The sequence below is a fragment of the Ctenopharyngodon idella genome, chromosome 9, assembly GCF_019924925.1.
Source record: "Ctenopharyngodon idella isolate HZGC_01 chromosome 9, HZGC01, whole genome shotgun sequence".
In the NCBI taxonomy this organism is placed as follows: domain Eukaryota; kingdom Metazoa; phylum Chordata; class Actinopteri; order Cypriniformes; family Xenocyprididae; genus Ctenopharyngodon; species Ctenopharyngodon idella.
The window spans coordinates 37,443,108-37,468,291 of record NC_067228.1 but is presented as its reverse complement, the minus strand read 5'-3'; the positions used below and the strand labels follow the sequence as shown (position 1 = coordinate 37,468,291).

The 25,184-nt window shown below is 40.3% G+C and overlaps 1 protein-coding gene across 1 annotated transcript; it reads right to left on the bottom strand.

Moving 5' to 3' along the window:
* Positions 1-9,376: 9,376 nt before the first annotated feature.
* On the bottom strand, positions 9,377-19,922 carry LOC127519195 (high affinity choline transporter 1). Its single transcript, XM_051906738.1, is given in 10 exon segments — positions 9,377-13,731; positions 13,733-13,909; positions 14,290-14,507; positions 14,843-14,996; positions 15,362-15,505; positions 17,352-17,500; positions 17,575-17,730; positions 18,151-18,264; positions 19,211-19,439; positions 19,840-19,922. Coding segments are annotated over 9 exon segments (1,773 nt in total). The 5' UTR covers positions 19,398-19,439; positions 19,840-19,922; the 3' UTR covers positions 9,377-13,257.
* Between the last annotated feature and the right edge of the window lie 5,262 nt (positions 19,923-25,184).

Here is a 25,184-nt window from a genome sequence, read left to right as displayed (position 1 = left end):
TTAGTGTGGTTTCAAAAAACAAGAGATACCCGGAATTTATACTGTAGGGATGGTCATTTAATGAAACTCAAATGTAAATATTCTAATATTTTGAGATACTGGATTTTGGACTTTCATTAGCTGTACGCTCTAATCAACAAATTAAAAAAAAAAACTTTTGAAATGTTTTACTTTACATGTAGGGAATCTAGAATATATGAAAGTTTCATTTTTTAAAATAATTTACAATAAAAAAATGAACTTTTTCACGATATTCTAATTATATGACCAGCACCTGTACATACATAGGAGTAGAAATAGGAATAGAATTAGCGACTAATGTGCTCCAATGCACTTGTTGTCTAGGACTCAGATCTCAAGAGTTAACACAATGAAGATGGTTCCCCTCCAGATTCAACACAGCTTGAGTTTGTTTCACATCCATTTCATCCACCTGGTCTTTCTTCTGATGTGGTCTTTATGCACACTTTATAGCTAGCATCTTAACAAACAGCACAAGGGAGCTCCACTAGGAGGCGCTGAAGAACAGGATCCTCATTATGAAGAACACTGACGTAATCGACCAGTTGTGTTTGTGTGGTCACAAGAGAGCTCCACCAGGAGGTGCTATAAATAAAACTAAATGAACTAAATAGGCTTTGTGTTGACACATGTGTAAAATTCTTTTAATATTTAGGTTGTATACAGTACATGTTAACTGTTATACAGAGCAATAAAATCACCTTCGAAAGCATTAGATGAGGTCTCTGTTGAAGTGAAATGCACACACACAGTTCAGACTATCAGAGAAGCTCATTTGAAGGCACAGTAATAGCTGCGATCAGCACCGGTCAACACAGTCAGTGGAGCTGCTGATAATGCTGAGGATAGATCTGGGATCTGATGGTTTGGATACGGACAATGCTGCTCTGTTCATGAAGATTGCTATGACCGTAAAAGAAACATGGTGGACGATCAAACAAAATCAACAAACTATTGACATGAAGCATTACTATAACTTAAAGACAATTAATACTCAATAATATTATCGATTTGACTGCACTGACATGAAAAAAAAACTTGAACTGAATGACTCTGAATGATTTTTAAGAGCTGCTTTACAGCAGAATTTGAATTTGTTTCATATGTGATCATGTTTGCATCATTTGTTCTGTTATTTTCCTGTTTATGAATCAATCTATACTGTATAAAGAGCTGTAGAAATAAAGCTGATGTTGATTAAACTGCTCCATATGCACACCTGACTGTTGGTTTGGTCAGTACTGTTCTGTGACACACAGTTGATACAGTAGTTGGAAGTCTTGACCACGTCAGAAAAAAATGACAATGGATTTTCCCTGTCAGCTCGTTCCCAGCCTCTGATTCATACTGGAGCTGAAGCAGGAAGAAAACAATCAAATAAATAACTGGCAGTGGTCAGTGACAGCACATCTATCAACGGCCCGTGTCCGCCTCCGCTCCAGCTCCAGCTGCGCTCGCTGCCATCGCTAATATTGCCTCGCTAAATCTAGCGGTGCCCTGGATCATTTTTAAACGACAGTCCTCTGAAGCATTAGCCGAGGGCTGTGTGCGAGAGTGCTTTGACAGCAGTTTGTTAGCAGGATAGATGAGCGCTCGCACACTGTGTTTTCTTGTCCGTAAACGAGCCTGATGGCGTAAAGGTAATAGCAACTGTCAGATAAACGCTGGAAACACGAGTTGAGTTTCTTTGGCACTGGGGATTTGTTAGTTTCCTAAGTTTTCTGCTTGACTGTTTTACAATGCCAATTTCAAAACGGTCATTAAATCTCAACATAATGTTTTCTGCAAATAGGGCTGTCACGTATATGACGTGTGTGATGGCAGCATAAATAACACACACACACACACACACTTCCCCCAACGCTTCACTGTAATGTGTGTGAAGAAGGTCAGGAGGTCCTCTGACACGAGCACCGTCTGTGCAAACGCAGCGACTGCATTCATTCTTTGAGGAATGTGTAAAAATTATTTGGTTCAGTTGAAATGTTATTTTACTATTAAATGTAGTAGTTTGTAGATATTTATAATATTAAATTCATTTCTTATCTCCAGTTATTAATTCCTATTGGAAATAAGCATGTTTTTTGCATGTTTCTCATGTCCTTCACTGCAGGATAGGCAGCGTCTGTGTCTATAAAGGGCCACTGACTTGATTAAAGTCAATATGAATGTCCTTTATGGAGACCGGAGATGTTGTGACTGCAGGTGGTGAGCAGATGCTCTTCTCTTTCCCGCTGCCACACCAAGACTAGTACAACAAAATCGTTGAGCTTTATTTAACCTTTTTATTCAATTGATCATGCAAACACGGCACAGATGATCCCGGCAACGTTTACATGGACAACAATATTCCGATATTAACTCAATTAAGAAACTACCATGTAACCAATGTTTTCTGATTACCTTAATTCGACTAGTCATACTCAATGTAAACATAAATCGAATTAAGACAGGTGGAGTATTCCTATTTTAGTCTTAGTGCATTATAGACATGTACACACCTTAATCACACTGTTAATGTTGTGTGGAGTTTCACATATGAAAGGAATATTCCTAAAGCAACTCATGTAAACACATTAATCAGGATATTGTCTTATTCAAAATAAGGTCAATAATTAGATTACTGCTGTCCATGTAAACGTACTCGATGACTGTGTTCACATGCGCACCAATAATGTGATTATTTCCCAAAAACAGAGTAAGGACATAATCGCAGTAAGATGTTTACACGAGCAATCCTCTTCAATCCTGTTTACATGCATTTCTCATTATTCTGATTATTCGTTATGAATTGTGGTTATTTTTACCGCCATTATTCACATATGCTCAGCACAAATGATGAACTCACATGCAGTCGGTGTTACTGGTCACTGCTTTAATCTACTTCTGTCACATGCTAAATATATTTGGATGTATTGGATTTTTCTGTTTACTCGCCTAAAATGTCTTCAATTCCGATGTTTTCGACCATCAGTATACTGCATCATATTCATGTCGCACAATGCAACATGAACAAAACTTTACCGCTATGTTTACGAATCTGTGCATGAAAACGTCATCCGTGTTCGTCACAAACACATGTGCACTTTGATCAGAGTAGAACAGATGTCAATGAAGTGTTTACATGCCTGTTTATTGATTAAAATCAGCATACGCCACATAATTTACTATGATTATACGATTATAAGCTTAATTGCATCAATTTGATTAAAGTATTGCATGCGCATGAGGTAAAGTTAAATCGCAATATTTCCTAAATCTCATTATAATCTCAGGGAGCATGTAAATGTAGTCAATGAGAAGATAGTATATAAATGTGTGTAATGTAAACTAAAATAATAAAATGGCACACGGATACGCACACTTAAATATAGTTAATTGAGTATATATACTGTAGAATCTTCTATGGATTTAAACTTTGGTCTTATTATCCACCTTATTTTTCAGCACAGAAGTAAGGTGTTTTCTGTGTGAGACTTCAGATTCATCAAGTTTTGTACAGCTAAAAATAACTGGAAGCGGATGAGAGTGGCAGCTAGACATGTTCAATTTACAAATGACTGCGCCGCTCTTACGGTAAATGAATGTTAGTGGTCGAGGACACCCTCACAGTCACAGACGAGCACAGCATTCACTTACAGAGTGACATATGAAGGAAAAGAGAATCAATATGGAGCTCCTGCAGGCCTGTCCGTCACCTGCCAACATTCATAACAACAACCGCAAGCCATCATGTGGGACGCCACTCACAAAACTGCCCCGGTACAGTTCCAAACACATAAAGAATGCCATTGATTTCATTCATTCACTTGATTCAGAAAAAAATCTGACAATATCACTTGTCAGTGAGCATCATTCGTCTGCAGGAAAATTGCAACAGTCAATAACCTCCTACAATCAACCTCAGCAACATCATTCACATTTAAACACACACCTTCTCTCTGTCAGCAGTTACATTGCGTCAGCCAATCAAACGAAGCCATAAATTAGGACCGATGCCAAACCGAATTATATAGAAATGACTTGTCAGATACACTGTTTCTAAACCAAATGCTGTTAAAGCCTCTGACGGACAGCGTTCATTTACAACAGGAACTGATACCAGCTAAATTAATCAGAGAAGATGCAGGCGTCACTATAAATGTGTTTATTTGTCATGGCAATTCCATGTGAACTGACAAGAGTCCAATTATCTACGCCAGAGGAACAGCTGTGACGTCAACATCTGTGTGAATCACGGCACAGCAATCATATTCATTATTAACCTTATTTTAAAAACAGTGACTGTTGAATCTTATGGAATGATGCCACTTAAAAAAATACAACAAGGACAAAATTTTTTATTATGCAATAACGCTCTGCAACCATATAACACACTTTACCCTTGATTATATACAGCAGCACAACACCGAGTACCTCGTTTAAATGAAGCATTGCAGGACAGAGAATGAAGACTGTTTAAAACTGCTGTTATTATGTTTTAACTCCACTAGGTCTTTACGTCAGCAAGTGATCAATCTGAGCAGTGCTGAGATGTGCAGAGAGAGCGGCCTGTGTAATTAAAGACAGGCAGTGAGGTGGACGAGCCTCCATCCGTCCTGTCCGTCACAGCTAGAGCCCGACACTGATGTCCGCTGTGTTAGCGCTCGATCGGTCTGTTTACATTTAGAGCGCATTTCATTTCGTTTCATGTTTTATTAAGAAGAAAGGCAAAACACTGAGAAAGAGTGAGATTTGTGTGGTTGATGTCTTTAGATCAGTGAAGAAAGGCTGCAGAGCTCAAATAAATGTGTAACAGTACAGTCTGAAGCTGTATTTGTAGTGCGTGTGCGCTCAGTCTTCCGCTGTAACGCTTCAGGCTCCTCTCTGGTTCAGATGAGCACTTAGTCTGATGTGAACACCACCGGCCAGTTCAGCACTCCAGGCTTTTTATCTCCAAACATCTGAAACATTACAGCAAATGTACTTCTCATCAGAATCTCCCTTTCCGTTCCACCTCCGCTTTTGTTTGAGGCTATAAAACAAGACGCAGTAGTTCTGGGTCAGTGATTGTACATTAAAGTCTTCTGCTTTTAAAGTCTTTTGCTCCTCGGGAGGAAACGTTGTTGGATGTATAGCATGCCGTTAGCGCTAACGTTGTGCTGTGCTGCTAATAATGCTACCAATTCAACCGTTCAGAAGGTTTGGGTCTCAGCTCTACATGCTATAAATCTTTCTTACAATATAGCATGGTGAAAAAAGTCACCACGAAAGTGCTCTATTCTCATAATTGGCCATTGATAGCATGTCATGATGATAAGTGATATGGTAAAGTAAAGCAGTGTAATAAGTGGAGCTAAACTCTCAAAGTTCAGAATAAGCAGTTTCCTCTCATTCAGCTCGACTCTGTTCAGACAGGGCAGTTTATTGATAGTACAGCAACATCTTTAATCAACGCACTGGTAAAGTCATCCATCATGTGAAAATGAGCAAAGCAGCGTTTGTAGTTTATGTTTTCAGGACAAGGACGGATGCAGTAGGGTTTTTGCAGCAGTCCTGGAGTGCTGTAGATGTGGCGCGCTATAAGGACTTCGTGATTGGATCAATAGAACTGTTTTTTGTCTGCTGTACTCGGTAAGGTTTAATAGCCTTGCATCAACACCTCTCCAGAAGTGTCTTCCTTTAACTCATAGATGATTTAAAGTTTTCAGCTCCAGTTTCCCCCACTATCCAAAGACATGCAGCATATAGGTGAACTGGAGACTGTAAATTGTCCGTAGGGGTGTGTGTGTGTGAGTGTGTGTGTGAGTGCGTGATGGACTGTTCATCCGTCCAGAGTGGGAAGGCAAGAAATAGAGTCCAGTGATCCTACAGAGGACAAGTGCTTTGAGAACAGATGGGTATTATCACTGAAAAAGACACTCCATACTGTGGGTGAGAAACTCATATTCTGAGACCATTTTGACCCACACAAATGAATTAAACTTGCACATATTGTTTTCTTTCCCTTAAAAGGACCTAAAAACATCAGATTGATCACAGATGTTCATCTGAATCCATGTTATGTTTCTGCTTTATAGTTTCAACAAAGCTCTAGCTCTAGCAAATATTCAGCAGTTCAGGGGTGTGTTTCCCGTACAATGATGTAAGTCACAGCTTCACCACCATAGAATGATGCATCGCTGTAGAAACTAATAGTGTGCTTTATTTGTCCTCAGAAGTCGGAAGGTCCTAGTTCAAAGTAGGAGATTTTAACTGGAATGCACAACAACCCCAACTTCAGAATCCAATATGGCTGCTCAGCACATCAACCGTAGTGAAACAGTAGTAATATATTGTTATTAACACTTCTGTTTGTCAGAGTCTCAATAAACTCAGTGGTTCACACACGTGGACATGAGACTTCGCCATTATCTGTGCAAAATATGTCTTTTTGCGGCTCTGTATTCCGAAAATGCAAACACAACAAAGGTTTACCTGGACGTGTCCATCTTAGTTTTCTGACCTGTTTACTGGAACGCGGTCAGCTCAGGTGTGACGTCATTCCCAGCTCCGACATCCCTCTCTCGAGTTAAATGGAACACATAACTAGCTAGTTACGACTGTTTCCTGAAACCAGTTGCACTTGCGTCATTTAAACCATGTTAGTTATATAATATAGGACTGTCAATGATGTCACACACAGTTGGTGGAGTGATAACTGCTGCTAATTAATAGATTTGAGATTGCAATTAATGTATTTAATATTATTATAGTTAATTTACATAATCAACAGAAAGACATTCATTTTTTAATCGCATTAACATGCAGTATTTGGCGTACACTTTACTCCTGTATACATGGGGTTCATTCAGCAGCTCTCTCCACATAATATAATTTTTCTGACATACTGCTGTAGTGAACTGATTTTGCTTTATTTTCATTTTGCTTTATATGATGTTTGATTCATTGCAGGTTCCCTTATGCGTCACACTAAAATATATAGAGACGAAAGGTATAGAATGTACTGTATGTTAGTGACCCCCAAAAAAGCCACTAAGATGCAGGCCTATGGCAGAACCGAAGGAGGGAGGTGAAGCAGGGCATGTTGGAGATCCACGCAGAGCCAAGGAGACGAAGACCCAGGGCCGGACCACGGTGGAGCCGATGGATCGACAGGCCGAGGTGAATTCCAGTGCTCGGAGGCCTGAGGTTGAACCAGGGGATCTACACAGCAGGGCAGAGCTGGAGGACTTAGAGCCTAAGACGGACCTGAGCTGCTAGTTGAAGCCAGTGAAGGAGGAGCCGAAAGACTGAAGAGACGAGGCCAAAGAACTGGATGGCACAGGCAGAGGAGGTGGGAGTGGGGACTAGGTGGAAGTGTCGGCAACAACACAGACTTGGTGCAGGGTTGCTGAGTGGGAGCATCAGTGACTTGGAGTTGGGTGGGACCAGTGCCGACAAAGGGCTTGGGGAACAGATCTTTTCCCATTCCTAACATATCACAATTACTGTAGGACTGAGTTCTGCACACTCACATCAGCCTCAGGAGTATGGGCGGGGACTCCACTCCATTCCCTCATACTCCACTAAATGCCCACTGGAACAGACATTGGTGCCGGCTCTCGTACCTGATCAGACTCCACTATCGACTCGGGCTCCGGGACGAACATGGCCTCAGGGGTTAACTCCATTTAGGAAATAAGGGCTGGCTCACGCACCTGGTTAGACTTGGTTCTCCGTGGTTCGGGGTCTACGGTGGGCTCAGGCTTTTTATCCTCTATGGGCCTGGGCTCTGCTTTCATGGGCGGGCTCAGACTTTGAGTCTTCAGTGGACTTTGGCCATATTCATGACTGATTGGGAATGTACTAGATGAACTGCGGACGCTGGTGATTCTTGATCCTCCTCACTCTCATCGATGGTAAAGAGGGATCTGCACTGCAAAAGCACCCAGTCCACAAACTCTTGGAACTTCCCTTAGGAGCAGTCTTCGAGGAGGCGCACTTTAGTCTTAATCAGGACCTGCCCAGAAAAACACTCAGAGGCTGTTAGCTGTCATGATAGTGATATAAAAACCTCTGTGTGTGCTCCACGAGGGAGAGATCCCCTGTGAGAGGAGGAGGATCTGAACTGTGAGATCCATTCTGGGTCCAATCTTCTGTCACCCTGTGGTTGCAGAATGGGTGAGTAGAGGCTGGATCTAATCGCAACAGTTGATTTTAATGAGCAAAAAATCAAAACAACAGTCTCAGAACTTCAAAATACAAAAACGCAGCAAACAAAACATCCACTCAACTGAGACGAGATTGGACCAAGAACACTTCAAACTAAGGAAAATCAATGAAAGAACTGAGAAACAGGTGTGGCGAATTAAACAACGAATAACCATAGAAGCCAATCCAAATAAAGGAAATGAAACCAACTCAAATTAAACTCAAACTCAGACAAAATGTGACATTATCCTTCTGAGCGAATGTCCTGTAAATTACATGACTCAGTGCTGCCCTCTGATGGCTCGCCTGAACTCATCCATCCACGCTCATCTGGGGTTGAGTATACTTTGAAAGAGGTGCAGTCATGACTGTGCGAGACTGAGCAAAACACAGAAAATGAAGTATACCCAGGCTTTTATTGTGCCCAAAAGCACAATCTATTTGAGTCCACATCATTTCAAACAAATCTATGCTTCTAACCACAGGCCGAGAGCTGTAGTTCCAACCAGGTAAGTTTGTGATGCTGTCTGTGAATGTTGAAACTATAGTTTGTAATTTTGTTGGTAACGAAGGAGCTTGCGATCAAGGAGTCATATGCTCTACAAACGCTCCCGTGGACCTGCGGCACTCCGATGTCACCCGCTGATTGGTCCGCGCTGCTCCGATGCATCTCGAACAAGCCTTCCATCAACAATCACGGACGTTTCACTACTGTTGATGCTCATGGCTTTGCTAACCTACATCAGCATCCAAACACGGCTCGCCGTAATTTGTATATAGACGGAGATTACAGTCGAGCTGCTATTAGCTCGATTAGCTGCTGTTTCAAAAATGGCGGTCACAAGTTTCTTGTTGGTCTTGGTAACCCCGCCCCCAGCCCCTGACGCAAGCGGCTCTTACTTCTAGCCCAGCAATGTTTTGGTGCTACTTACGAACCACTTTTCCTGGTTTGGAGCTGGTGCTTTGGGTGTCGAAAGACAAAGAACTGATTTGAAACTAGGCTCTGGCTCTGAACCAGCACTCAAACTGCCTTGGTGGAAAAGGGGTAATAGTTTGCTAACGATGCTTTTAGGAAACTCACCCCAATCTTATTCTCTCCTGCAGCATCAGCTATATAATTATAATTGTTAGTTGCACTTCTTACATGATTACATAAAAAACACACATAGCCAGTAATGCCAAACAATGTCATTTAATTCCTATAGCTGACATATTCATCACATTATTAAATAAATAAATATTTCCTCCAGAACTGGTTTAAAAATTAAACTTCTGATCTTGTGTTCTGAAGCAGCTATGCTAGATATAGCAGACATATATATACATCTACCACACAAAAATATACTTTTTACAACAACAGATAAATAGGTAAATACATAAATACAAGAAATAATTTATAGGTCACACAAATGATACTTCCTTCACACACAGCTGCACTGGAAATATCACACACATTCTAACACACACACTTTCTCTCTCTCTCTCTCTCTCTCTCACACACACACACTAATACTGACACCCTTGGTAAATACGAGAAAATGTGCTGTTTATCCTCTTAGTTTTTCATACAGTATATGTGTGAGAATCCAACATTTAATTGAAGTAAAATTATAGAATAAAAAAGGAATTTTTTTTTAAGAATATGTTTTTCATTCAGTGATTTAAGTTTAATTGAAGGTTAAATTTGTGGGATTTACGCACCATTACTTTCTCCAGCGATGCATTGTACTATGGTGGTTAAGACCAAAAAGATAAACAGCATTTTCATTTCAGCACTTTTTCCACTGTCTGTTTGACTCATATTTACTAAAGCTGCTCAATGTATGAGATCATGTACAGTATATATACACTCACATTCAAGTCTAAACAGATACAGACGCATGACATGGTGCCAGGTTAGGCTGTCAAATAAAGAAATCAAGGCAACTTCAACGCACTTTAACACACACAGTATCCCACAACACCATCCAACGGACAAAAATACTCTATTTCTGTTTTCTAAAGCAGTCAATTGACTGACTTGAGTAGAATTCATTATATTGATATGCCACTGAGAAGAGCCCCTAAATGAAGACTCAATGGTACTGTTTTACTGAGGCAGATGAGAACATTGATTAGACATTACAGAAAGAGCCTTTACAAGTCAGTATTGACCTTTACAAGTCAGTATTGGGTTTTTTTTCACATCTTCTGTGCATTTTTTGAGAGAGAACGCAAAACATTGCATGTTTCTATCACCTGTTATTGTTGTCTTGTATGTACACTCTCTAAAGGGAGAGAATGACCTCTTTGCCTAAGGGAGAATTTTTAAACAGAGAGAAATTAAATTACACATATATGATAGTGATATTAAATGTTGCCATGATGAATGACGCAAGCTGAGCGCTCGAAGACCAGGCGAGAAAACACTGTTTTGGCCAAAAGAAAAAAAAAACACCTTTGCATTTGGACTTTAGCAAAAACCCAGAAAATTCACCTCAGCCTAACACATGAACCCTTCTGCAAATGTGAACGAGTCTCAGTAATTCAACGTTGGTCTATCACTGAGTTATCAGTCAGTCTGAAGCAGACCTGTGGGACGATCATTGCTTGACACTGATGCATGTCCTACTGAAGCATTATGTACGTTTGAGAGGTAAATACTGACAGGCCAGTCCATTATTTTAGTCACATCACAGCTATGAACTATGAACACTAGTCCCGTCCGGATAGGGCTTTAGTAGAACTGGCCTTGGTCAATTAGATCTGCTTGTGCTGAGTGAATACAAAGACTTGCTACTGCTAAGACACACACACACACACACACACACACACACACACACACGCTGTAGCCGCACAAACAGACAAACACAAATCCCCAACAAAGCAAGTCAAGCAGCGAGACTCGTGTATGGCTGCTGCTCATCTTAACCGCATGTTTACTAGCTATACTTGTGCTTGGGTACTGTACTGACTTTCTATGTGTACCTATCATAGCCAAATGTATTAAACATCTGTCCCGACCAAAGATATATCTATCTATCTATATGTATGTGTGTATACATATATAAACATATATATACATATATATGACAGGATTGCTGATTGAATTCACACAAAATATATTATATATAGCTATACAGTATATAACCTAGTAGCTATGTGTTACTAGGCTGATATAGCCTTATGGTTTATTCAAAATAATCACCTGCTATGAGTGTCTGAACACTTTAGCTAGGGTTTACCTAGTTACAAACAGGTTTCAGTGTAGGTCCACGCGTACTGATCCATCATTCAGAGAGAAGATCCTGATAGCACACTGCAGCTTCAGCAAACACTGGAGCGAGACTAAATCAAGCTCATTGGCTGACAGATTACAGTGAGACGACCTATCAGCTTGTGCCGTGCTGGCAGACTACTGTACATAAATCAAACTTTTCATTAGTTTTATATATATCTATATACATACTGTTGTCAAGGCTGCCACTGTGACTTTATCACTAAAAGCTACATATTTCTCAGCAATGAGGTGGTGAAGCTGATGCTTTGTAAGTAATTAACAGAGACGCAGCACAGACACAGGTCATTCACACACACAAACATCTGATTCATTCACAGAATGAATCAGCCACAATAACTAACGAAAAGTATCCATCAATATTTAAAAATGCTGTCATCATTTACTCGCCCTCATGTAAATAAAACAGAATGTTAAAATTTTCATTTTTTATGCAATGAAAGTTAAATAGAGACAGACGCTGTCAAGCTCCAAAAATGTAAAAAACAAGATTAGTAGTAGAGTCTTGCAATATCTTTGACTTCAACAAACAAAGACAGAAGACATGTGAAATCCACTTTATATTAGGGGTCTATATACTTAGACAATATACTTTTAGTGTAAATACATGTTTTTGCACTATACTTCATGTAACCACACAGTTAAACCTTCACCCAATCTCAACCTCAATAGCAGCAAATGTGATTCACAGAAAAACGTGTATAAATAAGAACAGTGGATCAAATGCTTAGTTTTATTATGTAATTGCATAGTAGTTAAAGTGCTCCTATGATGCTACTTAAGAGGTTCCTAATGTTGTTTCTCATCTCCTACAACAGGTTCACATTCATTCAAGGTCAAAAACACTTTAATTTTCTCATAATATCCACTGCAGCATCAGCTCTTTTCTCTCAGTGTCTGAAACGCTTTGATCAAGGATTCGGTCTCTCTAAACCCCGCCTTTCTGAGAGCTGCTCTGCTGTGACTGGTCAGAAACCAAACACTCATTATCATATCTGAATCTCAGCTCTTGATTCACAGTGATACGAAAAGTAACGATGGTGTCGGTTTTACTGTTTCAATCTCATCAAAGTGGATTTGCTTTGGCAGCAGAAAACAGCGTCTTCTCGACATGAACAACACGAACCAAACTCTTCCAGTCTCAGATACAACTACAGTGATTGAGGGCGGGGCAAAGAGATGCTGTTCAGCCAATCAAGACCAGAGGTGGGCATTATGCAAATTAGTTCAAACCTACATAGGTTCAGCAGGAAGTGAGACTGAATTACTGACGACTCGTTTCCGTTCAGAATCACTTCTTTTTTTTTCTCACTTCTATCTGTGAAACTTTGCAGAGCTTTTACATTCACAAACAGCTTTACACACTACATGAAAAGGAATATCTGGAAAAGCATAAAAGGGGCACTTTAAATACAGCTAATATAAAGCAGGATCAACTTGGGATATAGTGCGTGTGTCATGATGACTACTTTTCTATCATGTTTGGAGCCTGACAGCCACTGTTTTTGCTTTCACTGTACGCAAATACAAGACATGAGGACGAGTAACCATCAACCATTTCCTCAAAACAAGATTAAATACAGTAGCTGACACTTTTAAAATTGTATTGCTCTATAACAGTTGTATTCTGAGCAGAAAAAAGGGAGTAAACGTAAGCTTGTTTCATACATACCATCAAAAGGTCACATCACATAATGATAAATGCACTACTTGTTCCGTCTCCACTAATATTGCACAGTTTCCCCTCTTCTGTCCAGGGAGTGCTGATTTCGTCTTCAGTAGTCTCTCTACAGGTGCTGATTGTTGGCGTCTGGGCTGACGGTGTCCTCGTCCATCAGGACGTCCGTGTTTATGAACGTTCCCGCAAGAGAGCTTCCGTGCCTCGGCTTCACAGCGGCCAGTTCTGACAGAAGGATGTTGTCGTGGGTGACGAGCGTCGTCTTGTCCATCGTCTCCTTGCTGTGTTTGGAAACCACCGCGTCCAGGAAGTCATACTTGGGTGAGAGAGTGCCACTTTCAAACAGATATTTGGCCAGATAGGAGAAGGCGACGTTGCTCAGAAGCGAAGCGAGCATGGAAACCGTCTTGTAGGGGAACCTCTGCTCCACGTATCGCTCCACCTCCTGCGTCAGACGGTGCTGCTTCTCCCGCGGCTGCCAGCCGGGATAGTAGATGAACGGAGGCAGCCGGAGGTACGGCTCCCCTCCGCCGACCCGCAGCAGCAGGCCGAAGACGTACCCGGCCACAGACCCGTAGGTGTTAGGTGCCCTTGACGAACAGCACGCAGAGCAGCTGAGGGAAGATGATGACGTACACCAGGTCTGAGCTCAGGTACCACAGGCCGTACACTGAGCCCGTCAGCAGGGCCATAGTGGTGGCCAGCGCTCCGAACACAAAGATGGTGATCCTCATCACCCACACGATCTCTCGGTCCGACGCCTGTCGGAGACACAAACACAAGACATGACTGCGCTCATGCTGTTATTGTCAACGACTCATCAGCGCACATTATTCTGAAGAAAAAAGTTTGGTTATGTTATCTTTCATAAAAACATAAATGAAAGTGATGACACACAGGCTATTGGTCTGGCTCTATTCTTGACAAGCACAAAATTGGCTGTGTTTTAATGTACAATACATCAAGCGCACCTTATTTATGTGACTCTAAAATAATTGGACACATTGTAGGGTTCCTCAGTGATTCAGTTTCTAATAATAATATTCATATACAATACATTTAGGTTGTGATTTATATTGCTTTTACACACAGATACAGTACTGAATGACCCATGAGTGGATTAATGGTATAAAGAACTGACCGACTGACGGAAAGCGAGCTGGTAAATATTCCGTGCGAACATGGAACTAGCGGAGAGGATGGAGGAGTCGGCGGACGACATGACCGCGGCGGAGACGGCGCCCAGACCGAAGAAAGAGACGAAAGACGGGCAGAGGTGCTGGAGCACGATGGGCAGAATCATGTCCGACTCGTCCTTCTCCACCGGAGGAATCGGTCCGTACGACGTCTGGTTCCAGTCTAATGCCACACACACACACACACACACAGTATAAGCTTTAATTACATAGCTAGATCTTTATGCTTTATTACTGTATGCAATATAATCTATAACAGAAAATAAAGTCTATGCCTCATTTAACTGTACAATATGTAATAACTGGTTTATTATGTGTTTTGTGAATCAGTCTTCATTCAGTAAACATCTGCTGATTTACTGAGACTCTGCGATCAACAACATTAATGAAGTCCCTGTGGATTCAGAGACACTCTGACAGCAGCCATCTGGAATCAGCAGCGCCGTCAGCCCGTCAATCCCCTGATCTGAAGAAGAGCTGATGTGTTTCTGACGTCACCTGTGGAGGCTCCGATGGCTCCGATCAGGACGGAAGGGACGGCCATGACGAGACAGCCGAAAGCGGCCAGGAACGACAGGAATTGAGCATAACTAGCCGAGGAGGCCGAGAGAACCCGCTGGAAATACACCTGCCACGGGATCCCACCCAGCATCTGGAGGACACACACACACACACACACACACACAGAAACAGCAGCCGTGCCTCGTCTTTAAACCGCAGGACTGTGTCGTCTTCACACTCCACTAACCCTAAACCTGACTAACCCTGAACAGATACGAATAGAGAACGGGATATGATTTTCAGCACATCAGATCTATCTACAATTAAACAAGAGGGTTAAATGGCCTCAATTTATTATCCAAGCAAAAAGAATGACAAAATGCAAAAATGTACTAGTGATTGTGTAACAAAACAGTAAAATGCAGATCTTTGTGGAATTTTAATGAAATAAAGCCATTAAAATGAACCAGAATTATGTTTCAATACTGAGAATCATATTTTAGCACACAGACTTACGAGAAGGCAGAAGTTATCGGCCCATATCCAGCCGTCGGACGGGTCGATCTCGCCCAGCCACGGAGGCTGAAACACTGCGGTGACGGCGGTCACACTGATGTCGGACACAGCAGGACTGGACAGAGCGAACGGCACACTGATCCACTGGATAAACACATTCACACGTGTTCAGAGACATCATTATCTCAACGATCATCTCTTTAACAAACCTGACTAGATCAAAAAACATCAGTACTGCTGTGACATATTAAAGGTGGAGTTGTGTGCCATGAAAGCATGAACCAGATTATTTGATATATTTCATCTTTAATAAAACCATGTGACCTATAAGCCCACTTGGTCTATTATTTTTTTAAATATAAAAAGACATGAGATGAATGAATAGTTGCACAGTAAATGCATGTTTGTTACTGCCATTTTGTTTTTTATTTGGAGCGATCGAATGTTGGGTTATTTGTGATCACGTCTTGCTGCTTTCTGACAGTCGCTGTCAGTTCACAAAACTGGCTGATATGAATTTTCAAACGAAGACCCTCATAAATTAAACACACCCTAATATAATTTGACAGGCAGTTTAAAGCAGAAGTTTGTATCTGCATCTAGTGTGACGGTGCAGCAGAAATTCATAATAAAATCTGTTGATAAAAGTGTCTCCATCCACATCCATTCATCATAAACGTACTCCACACGGCTCCGGGGGGTTAATAAAGGCCTTCTGAAGTGAAGCGATGTGCTTGTGTAAAAACAATATCCATATTTGAACAAGTTATGAAGTAAAATATCTAGCTTCCACCAGACCGCCTTCTGTATTCAGAACTGGCGTCGCGTCAGTAAGATGAACAGGAAAGGCGTAGGACGTAGCGTAAGCTTTTTGAGTTGCAAGAGTTTTACATTTTCTTTGTAAGTTGAATACGGAAGGCAGTCTGGTAGAAGCTAGATTTTTTACTTCACAACTTATTAAATATGGATATTTTTTACACAAATGCATCACTTCACTTCAGAAGGCCTTTATTAACCCTCTGGAGCCGTGTGGAGTACATATTTATGATGGATGGATGGAGACACTTTCTTCAGCTCATACTCGTGCCCCCCATTCACTGCCATTATAAAGCTCAGATGCGTCAGGATATTTATTAAAATATCTTCGATTGTGTTTATTAAAATTTCTTCAAATATTATGTTCGATCAGAAAGAATAAAGTCAAGATGGCTTGAGGGTGAGTAAAGCTTGGGCTAATTTTCATTTGAAAGTGAACTAATCCTTTAACTTCCGTGACGTAGTACTCAATGACATAACGTAGTACGCGTTATAATGTAGAACATAGCATAGTACATCATGGCGTAGCATAGTATGTAATGTTATTGTGTACTACTTTGCGGAAGTTAATGCTTTTTATGGGCTGTTTACACAACACCGTTTTCAATTAGAAACCAAACACTTTTTATGCGTTTTGGCCATTCATTTAGACGACAACAGCGTTTTGGTGGCCTGAAAACGCAAACTTCAACGTGGAAGTATTTGAAAACGATACCGTTATCATCTCATGTGAAGTCATACACATGCGTATTACATGTTTAGTCTATCCACCTTATTTTGTGAAACTTCCGATTTATTAGCTGCTATAGGGAAATAAAGAGAAGAATATCAAAGAGCAGTAAACTGTAAAAATAAGGTGGATAGGCATGTGTCTGCATGTATATGCGCAGGCGCGTAGTCTTTCTTCACAAAGTGACATCGCCACCTACTTGTCTGGCATGTGTAATACAGCGTCTTTAATCATTTTCGTGGATCCGTGTGAACGGGGATAGTTCTGATAACGTTGTCATCTGTACAAAGAAAAAACGTTCTCTGTTTTTAGTTCATCGTTGTTGTGTAAACATACCCTCAGACGTCAGTCGAATGTGTAAGGAACTCAGGAACTCAGGTGAGCTGAGATCACTTCAGTGAATGTTCAGCAGCATCTCATGTTACTCATTCTGTCTAGACTCACCAAACCTAGAAAAATGCAGAAGAGCTGGACGACATCGGTGTACGCCACAGAGTACAGTCCTCCCACCAGCGTGTAGAAGACCGCGATCAGGGCCGAGATCATGACCGACATGTTGATGTTGATGTCTACGATCACGCTGAGCGTCGCACCTGTGCAGAGGACGAGGGTTTGACACAGAGAAGACTGATGGACGCTGAAGCTTCACGTGTGTATATCTGCTCACCCAGGGCTGACAGGATGGCCGCGGACCAGAACATCTCTCCCAGTAGAGCAGGGATGAAGAGCAGGCCGCCCATCCTCTTCCCGTACAGCTGCTGGAACGGGTCCAGCATGGTCACGTATCCTCGGGAGCGCATGGGCTTGGCGAAGAACAGCCCGCCTGCAGCGAGAGGAGCTCACCGTCAAAACCACTGCAAACTACATACTGCAGGACTGATGTGGTGGAGAGATTGGTGAATAAAGTGGTTGTTTTTGTTTGTTGTTTTTGAGCACAAAAAGTATTCTCGTCTCTTCATAACATCAAGGTTGAACCACTGCAGTCACATGACTGTTTTAACGATGCCTTTAGTACCTTTCTGGACCTTGAAAGTGTTGATAATATTGCTGTCTACTGGACGAGTCATATACCTCTCGGATTTCATCAAAAATATCTTAATTTGTAATATGGGTGTGGAACGACATGAGGGTGAGTAATAAATGACAGAAACTTCATTTTGGGGTGAAGTAACATTTTAATGTGGTAATGTGCTCATTTAAAAGCATGAATTATGATGGATTGATGAGTGTGAAATCGTCTCACCCACGACCAGACTGAGAGCGTATCCGAACGGAGCCTGAGCCCAAGCCAAGCCAGAGCCGGGAAGATACACGGACTCCGCCGTGCCGTTGATGTAGCCGCCGCCGACCCACGTGGCTGCAGTCAGAGACACCATCATCAACACACACACACACACACACACACACAATCATCAACACACACACTGAAAGACCTGCTGATTTAATACATATACATGTGTGTGTGTGTGAGTGTGTGTGAGAGAGAGTGTTCTTCAGCAGCTCTATACTCCACACACACACACACACACACACACACACACACTATATATATATTCCTTGATTATTTCATTCATATTTAATATCCCAATTAACCAAACAGAACAAGTGAATGACTTTCTTGAATGCTTTCATTCTAATTAGCATATTAGAAAGAAACACTTTACTTAAAGCCTTTATATAATGCATTATAAATGAATTTTTAATGCATTAATTATGCACCTTATAATGCATTATGATCTCATGAATATTTGTAACCACAGTTATAATAAATTATAATTCTGATCTACTCATTGTTGCACCTTTAGAAAGTATAATACATTAAAACATGACAAATGTACTAATTTCAGATGTAACAAGAAATCTGCAAATATAACATTCTTAAACATTGGTTACAATTATTTATTAAAAGATATAATGCATTATACATAAAAGCTTTAATAAAGTGTTACCATCATTTCTTAGAAGAAAACATTTCTTCTAATATTAAGGCTTTACAGTTTTAATGTTGTATTCCAGCTGCTTCAAAACAAGTCACTAATTCAACAACTTCCTTCTGATCAAACATCGTGAATAATGTCATAAATATAATAAATAAACATCATTTTTCAGCAAGTTTGTATGTCAGCGCTGTTTCTGTATTATTGTGTAAAACACATCTTCATCATATTTGCATTAATATTTAGCTATTTCAATATAACAGCTCTAAAGTAAGAGAACTTGAGAGAAACACACGCAGACATTAGGGTTAGGGTTAGTTAAGGTTAAAGGTTAAGGGTCAGACCTGAGCAGAGAGAAACACTGACCGGTCATCGTGAATCCTCCCACGAACAGGCCGATGTCTCTTCCTCCGACCATGATGGATTCGCTGCGGTCTGTTCCTGCTGAGATCCCAGAGTTCTTGTTCTTCCAGGCCGCCCAGATCCCGACAGCTAAGATGAGCAGGTAGAAGATGATGATGGCCAGCAGTCCTTCCACATGGATGGCCATCATACAGTGCGCGCGATCCGTCAGCCCTGCACGGGTCAATCACCACTGATGACAAAGAGTTCAGATAGAAATCATTTTCTTATAATACATGTAATAAATGCTTTAACATTCTGACATAGAAAAAGAAATACGCAAATCATATAATACACTTGGCTATTTTTTTTTTTTTTTTTTAGAAATAATTAAATATCTATTTATGGGTGTGTGCAGCTGTTTTGTTTTTCTTTGAGCTGTCATAACACTTCAGTACAATACATACAATTATTTAATCTTTCCATCCAAATGCAACTTTCTTTAGTTATTAGAAAAACACTTATTTTCATTTCAAATTAAACAGCAGTGAGAAGCAACAAGTAGCAGTGCGATGCATTATAATTCGACTCTCTCTCTCTCTCTCTGTAGTGATAAAGAAACAAATAAACGCATGAGCAGTATAGATGTGTACCTGTGGAGATGCGGGAGCTGCGCTCATCACTGGAGGCTGCGCGCGTCTGAAGAGCACGAACCCACTGGAGAACTGCTTTATATCTCTGCGCGTGTGCGCGCGCGCGGGGCCGAGCGTGAAGAACAGCTGGATCCACTGATCCCAGTGCATTATCAAACTAAATAACAGATTATCATGCTAGTTCATTTAATGAACCGCGTTCTGTTATTCTTGTTATAACTATAGAAACATGATCCAGTCTTTTAGTCTATCTCTATCTCGCCTAAACTCGTCTCCACCTAAAGGCCAGAAGGTAGAAGGCAGTTTCTCTCAGGCTGCTCAACTTTTTTAAAATTATACTGCATAACAAGAACATTTTCATAATATACAAATACAGAGGATCGCTGTTACAATCATAATATTATGAAGTTTCTTGCCTCTTTTAGGGTCTCAATATAATGCATCAGTTCAGTTTTAAATGATATGATGTTAGGTTTATTGTTTGCCCATTTTTGTTTGTGTATGTGGTGTTTTCCATACATAAATAATGAATTAATAACAAAATTGTGTTCCAAATTTTCAAACAAATTTTCAAATTTCCTCTTTTTTTTTACAACAAGAAAACCAGATAGCTGAATCGTTCATTTTGTGTGTTAACATATTAGATATTCAACATCAATATGTATATATATAAAAAAAAAAATTAATAGAATAAGTGTGTTATGGATTTATCCTCTAAGTTACAAAGGACAGATGCAGTCTCCGTGTCTTGACTCGGGCTACTCGACTTTGGGATCTTAAAGGGTTCCTCTTCCGTTCCTCTTCCGGTAGTTCAAAGGAACTGTGTAACACACGAGAATGAGCCTCATTGGTTACTCAGCACCTCTGAGCTTCTGGAAGAGGTTTGCATCATTCAGGGCTTCGTTTCCCAAAGCATCGTAAGCGTCATAAGTTGATCGTGGAGACCAGTGGTGGCAATGGTTCTACGATCATCTTAGGCTTACGATGCTTTTGGGAAATGCAGCCCAAGTTAGGTTGAGCTTCTGCTTATGTTCACTCATGTTTACATGTGAGTAAAAGCCTAAATTAAATGTGTTCATCATATAAAGCGATTGATTCTCTTCAGAAAATTTGGACTAAACCGCTCGATTCGTATGGATTAGTTTTACAATCTCTTCATGAACTTTTTGAAGTGTCAAAGTGTCAGTAGCAAAGACAGTCAATGGATGGACAGTCATCTCTCAGATTTCATCAAAAATATCATAATTTGTGTTCTGAAGATGAACGAAGGTCTTACGGGTGTGGAACGACATGAGAGTGAGTAATTAATGACAGAAATTTTCATTTTTGGGTGAACTAACCCTTTAACAATGACCTTATACCACTGTTATCATGTCAGCGTGTCACCTTATGATGTTGCAAGGCAGGAATTCACTTAATATTTAATTTTTTTAACTGATTCCTTAATGGGACATGGGGTGAACTCAGACACAAAAAGAACCAAAGTAACAGACACCAAGAACAGATAAACAAAAGAGAACTGAGCACATCTACAGAACAGCCTGACATGAGAATGAACACAGGAAACAGTGCAGTTGATATACAGGGTCAAGGAGGAGCTGAAGGTGGAGGTAAGAGAGAGAGAGAGCGCAAGTCCAGCAGTATCAGCTCCTCCAAGTCCAGTGGTCCCAGAGGTTCTTCCTTGGTAACTGCCAACTTGTGCGTTTAAGGGCCGCAAACACTCCTGCAACTTCTCCCAAAGCAGTGGCATCAGCTACATTTGTCCACTGACTTTTATCTTCAGATTCTGTCCTGTCAGAGGAAATCAAGCATGATTTTAGAACACATATTGCTTTCTTCTATGATGCCCCACTGAGGCCTGGACTCTACAAGAAGGTGTGCTGTGGTTTCTGACACCAAAACATTAGCAGCAGATCCAGTCCTGTACGTTGTGAGGTGGAGCTGCCATGGATTGAACTTGTTGGTCCAGCACATCCTGCAGATGTTCAAATGGATTGAGATCCAGGGCAACACCTTCGACTCTTCATCATGTTCCTCAAACCATTCCTGATCAATGTGTGCAGTGTGGCGGGTGCATTATCCTGCTGAATGAGGCCACTTCCACAGGGAACAGCACTGTCACGAAGGGGTGGACCTGGTCTTTAACAATGTTTAGGTAGGTGGGATGTGTCAAATTGACATGAATGGCCAGACCCAGGGCTTCACAGCAGAACATTGTCCACAGCGTCACACTTCTTTCGATCCTTCTGATCCTGGTGCCATCACTTCCTCAGGTAAATGTTGTACATATACATGGCCGTCCACATGATATAAAAGAAAAAGGGACTTATCAGACCAGACAACTTTCTTCCACTGCTCCAAGGTCCAGTTCCGACACATTCCTCCTATAACAATCATTAAAGTCTCGTGTGACTTGTGCCACAGTAGACCTTCTGTTTACTCGGACCAGACAGGATAGCCTTCATTGCTCTTGATTTTGTGATCAGTCATTCTGCTGCGTTTTGAATCATTTGATTGCACATGATGGAAGTCCAGCCAGAAGAGCATTTAACCCATTTAAAACATCAACAATATATGAAAACTTAGACAATAATTACCTTTAAAGAACTGAATTAAATGTACATCAGTTCAGATTGCATCAAATTTACTTCAGTCTCCTTCTTCAAAGAAATATTTCATTCTACCACAGGTAATGGGTGTAACAAATAATAGACAAATAAAACAAAAAACTGCCCTATCGACCCAACGGTCTGTCAGTGGGGTTCGCAACATCATTTCAACAGGTGATTGAGATGTGTTCAGGCGGTTATCACAATAGCATGTCATTTTTAAACATTTTAACATGCTTGCTAATAATAATAGAACAAAAAAAAAGTTATGGTTTGATTACATATAATCAAAGTAATTCAATGCTATTATTTCATATGCTGAAGCTGCAAAGCTGACAGAAAATGATAGCATATACATCTTACTGTCACAGAACAGATAGAGTCAAGACAGATAAATAGGAAACAGGTATCTTTATTTGCAGGTATCGGAGAAGCAGCGGGAGAGGGGAATGGGTGAGTATCAATCAGTGATAGTTTGGTTCAACTTAGCTCGTTGGTAATAGAGTTCTTTGTTTTGCAGACGCAGCGGATGACTGAAGATGATGAGGAACAGAACCATGGAACCATCGAACAGGTAGGTAGTCTGTGAACGCTGGTGGTCAATGATGAGATTGGTGCAGGTGCAGAGAGTCAGTAATCAGGTGACTGTGAACAGATGGGTGGAGCTGAGCGATTGGGTCGGTGTGTGTTGAGTGGCGGAACCTGTGACACTTACTGCATGACTGCTTCAGACAATAACAGATACTGTAAACTCCACTGTAAAACACCTTCAAAACAGATTTGAAATCTTTTCAGGTAATGCACTGTACTTTATTCTGAATTGTCAACCTGCTGTAATTATGCTGAGGTGTCAAAATGAATTTTTGCATCGTTTTTGAAATTGAAATACACTTTACTGTCCCCAAAGGAGAAATTTGTGTTGGACTCAAGGTGTTTACATTGACAAAATCATTAAAAACACACACACACACACACACACACATATATAAATAAAACAAAAACAAATATAGTAAAATAAAATTACTAAGACTTCTTAAACCAATTATACCTACACAGTGGAACTCTAACAATTCATACTCAGTATGCAGTACATGCAATGGATCAGCTAAGATTTTATGTGCTTCTCTAAGAACAGACTGTTCATACAATGACTCAAGGGACAAATGGTCCTTTCTCCCAGTGGTCTTCATCGCTATCTTTACCAAGCGTTCGAGCTTAGATTTGAATTGGATTGTAAGGTTACCAAATCATACCGTAATGTCATATCTGATTATGCTCTGTTTAACTGCCTGATAAAACAACCACATGATTTTCTGATCCACTCCATAAAGCCTTAGTCTACGCAAAAAAAACAAAACAATCTTTGCTGCACACGAGAACAAATTGTATCCACATGAATCCCCCAACAAGTGTATTATCCATATAGATACTTGTAAGAACACACTTGCTTAATTGATGTTTCGTGGATAAACACTGGTGAGTGATCACCTATTGATCTAGGGTCCAAAATCATCTCCTCAGTCTTTTTTGTATTTAAAATGAGATGATTTAAATCACACCATGCTACAAACCTTGATACCTCTGCTAAGTAAACTGACAAATCAGTATTCTCATACAGAAGACTAAGTATTGCTGTGTCTTCCGAAAATTTTACTATAAAATTATTATAATCACAACTTGAACACTCGTTGGTATAAAAATATAAAAAGGATAAGAGAACTAACACATCCCCGTGGGACACCTGTGCTAATAATTTTCAGCTCCGAAAAAGTGTGATTGACTCTAACCTGTTGAGTCTGATTAGTCAAAAATGAAAAATACCACCTAATTAAAAAATAATTCACATTAAATATCTTCAATTTCTGAATTAAAAGGTGGGGCTTAATTGTATTAAAAGCCAAACTAAAATCAACAAATAATAGTCGTGCATCTTGGATTTTCCAGATGTTTAGTAATAAAATGAGTGACAGTGTTAACAGCATCTTCTGTACTATGACCCTGCCTGTATGTGAATTGTAATGGGTCATTATTATTAGTAATAAGACGGTTACTCTTTGTATTCATATTAGTCATGACTTTAATGATGTCCCATAATTTCTTAGAATTCATAGAAATAAAGTTCTAAAATCTCTTTTTGTTTTTTCATGGTATTTCTTAGCAAATATTTCAATTCCTTCTGGATCAATCTCATACCCACTCGATCATGTTCTCGAAAGGCTTGTTTTTTTCTGATTGATACAGTCTTTTATCTCCTTTGTGATGTATGGCTTATTATTTGGATAAATAGTCACGCACTTCTTTTCCATCACATTGTCCACACAAAAATTGATATAATCAGTGATAGTGTCTGTAGCCTCATTAATGTCCAAGCTGTGAAATATATCCCAATCAGTGCACAGAAAGCATCCCTTTAGCTTTTCTATGCCGTCCTCAGACCACACAGAAATAGCCTTTACCTCTGGTTTTCTGGATTTAAAAACAGAGTTAAATTAAATTATGTTGTTGTCAGAATTTGCCAATGGTGGTTTTGGTCCAGTAATGTATGCCTTTTTTATATTATCATTAACATTTATCTAAAATATTTCGGTCACGTGTTACACACTGAACATACAGTTCAAAACCATTGAGAACTTGCTCCAATTTGCAATGATTAAAATCTCCCAAAATAAAAACTAGACACAGTCAGTATGCTGACAGAAATGCAGGAATGAAACTCCCACTGGCAAAACAGAGAGA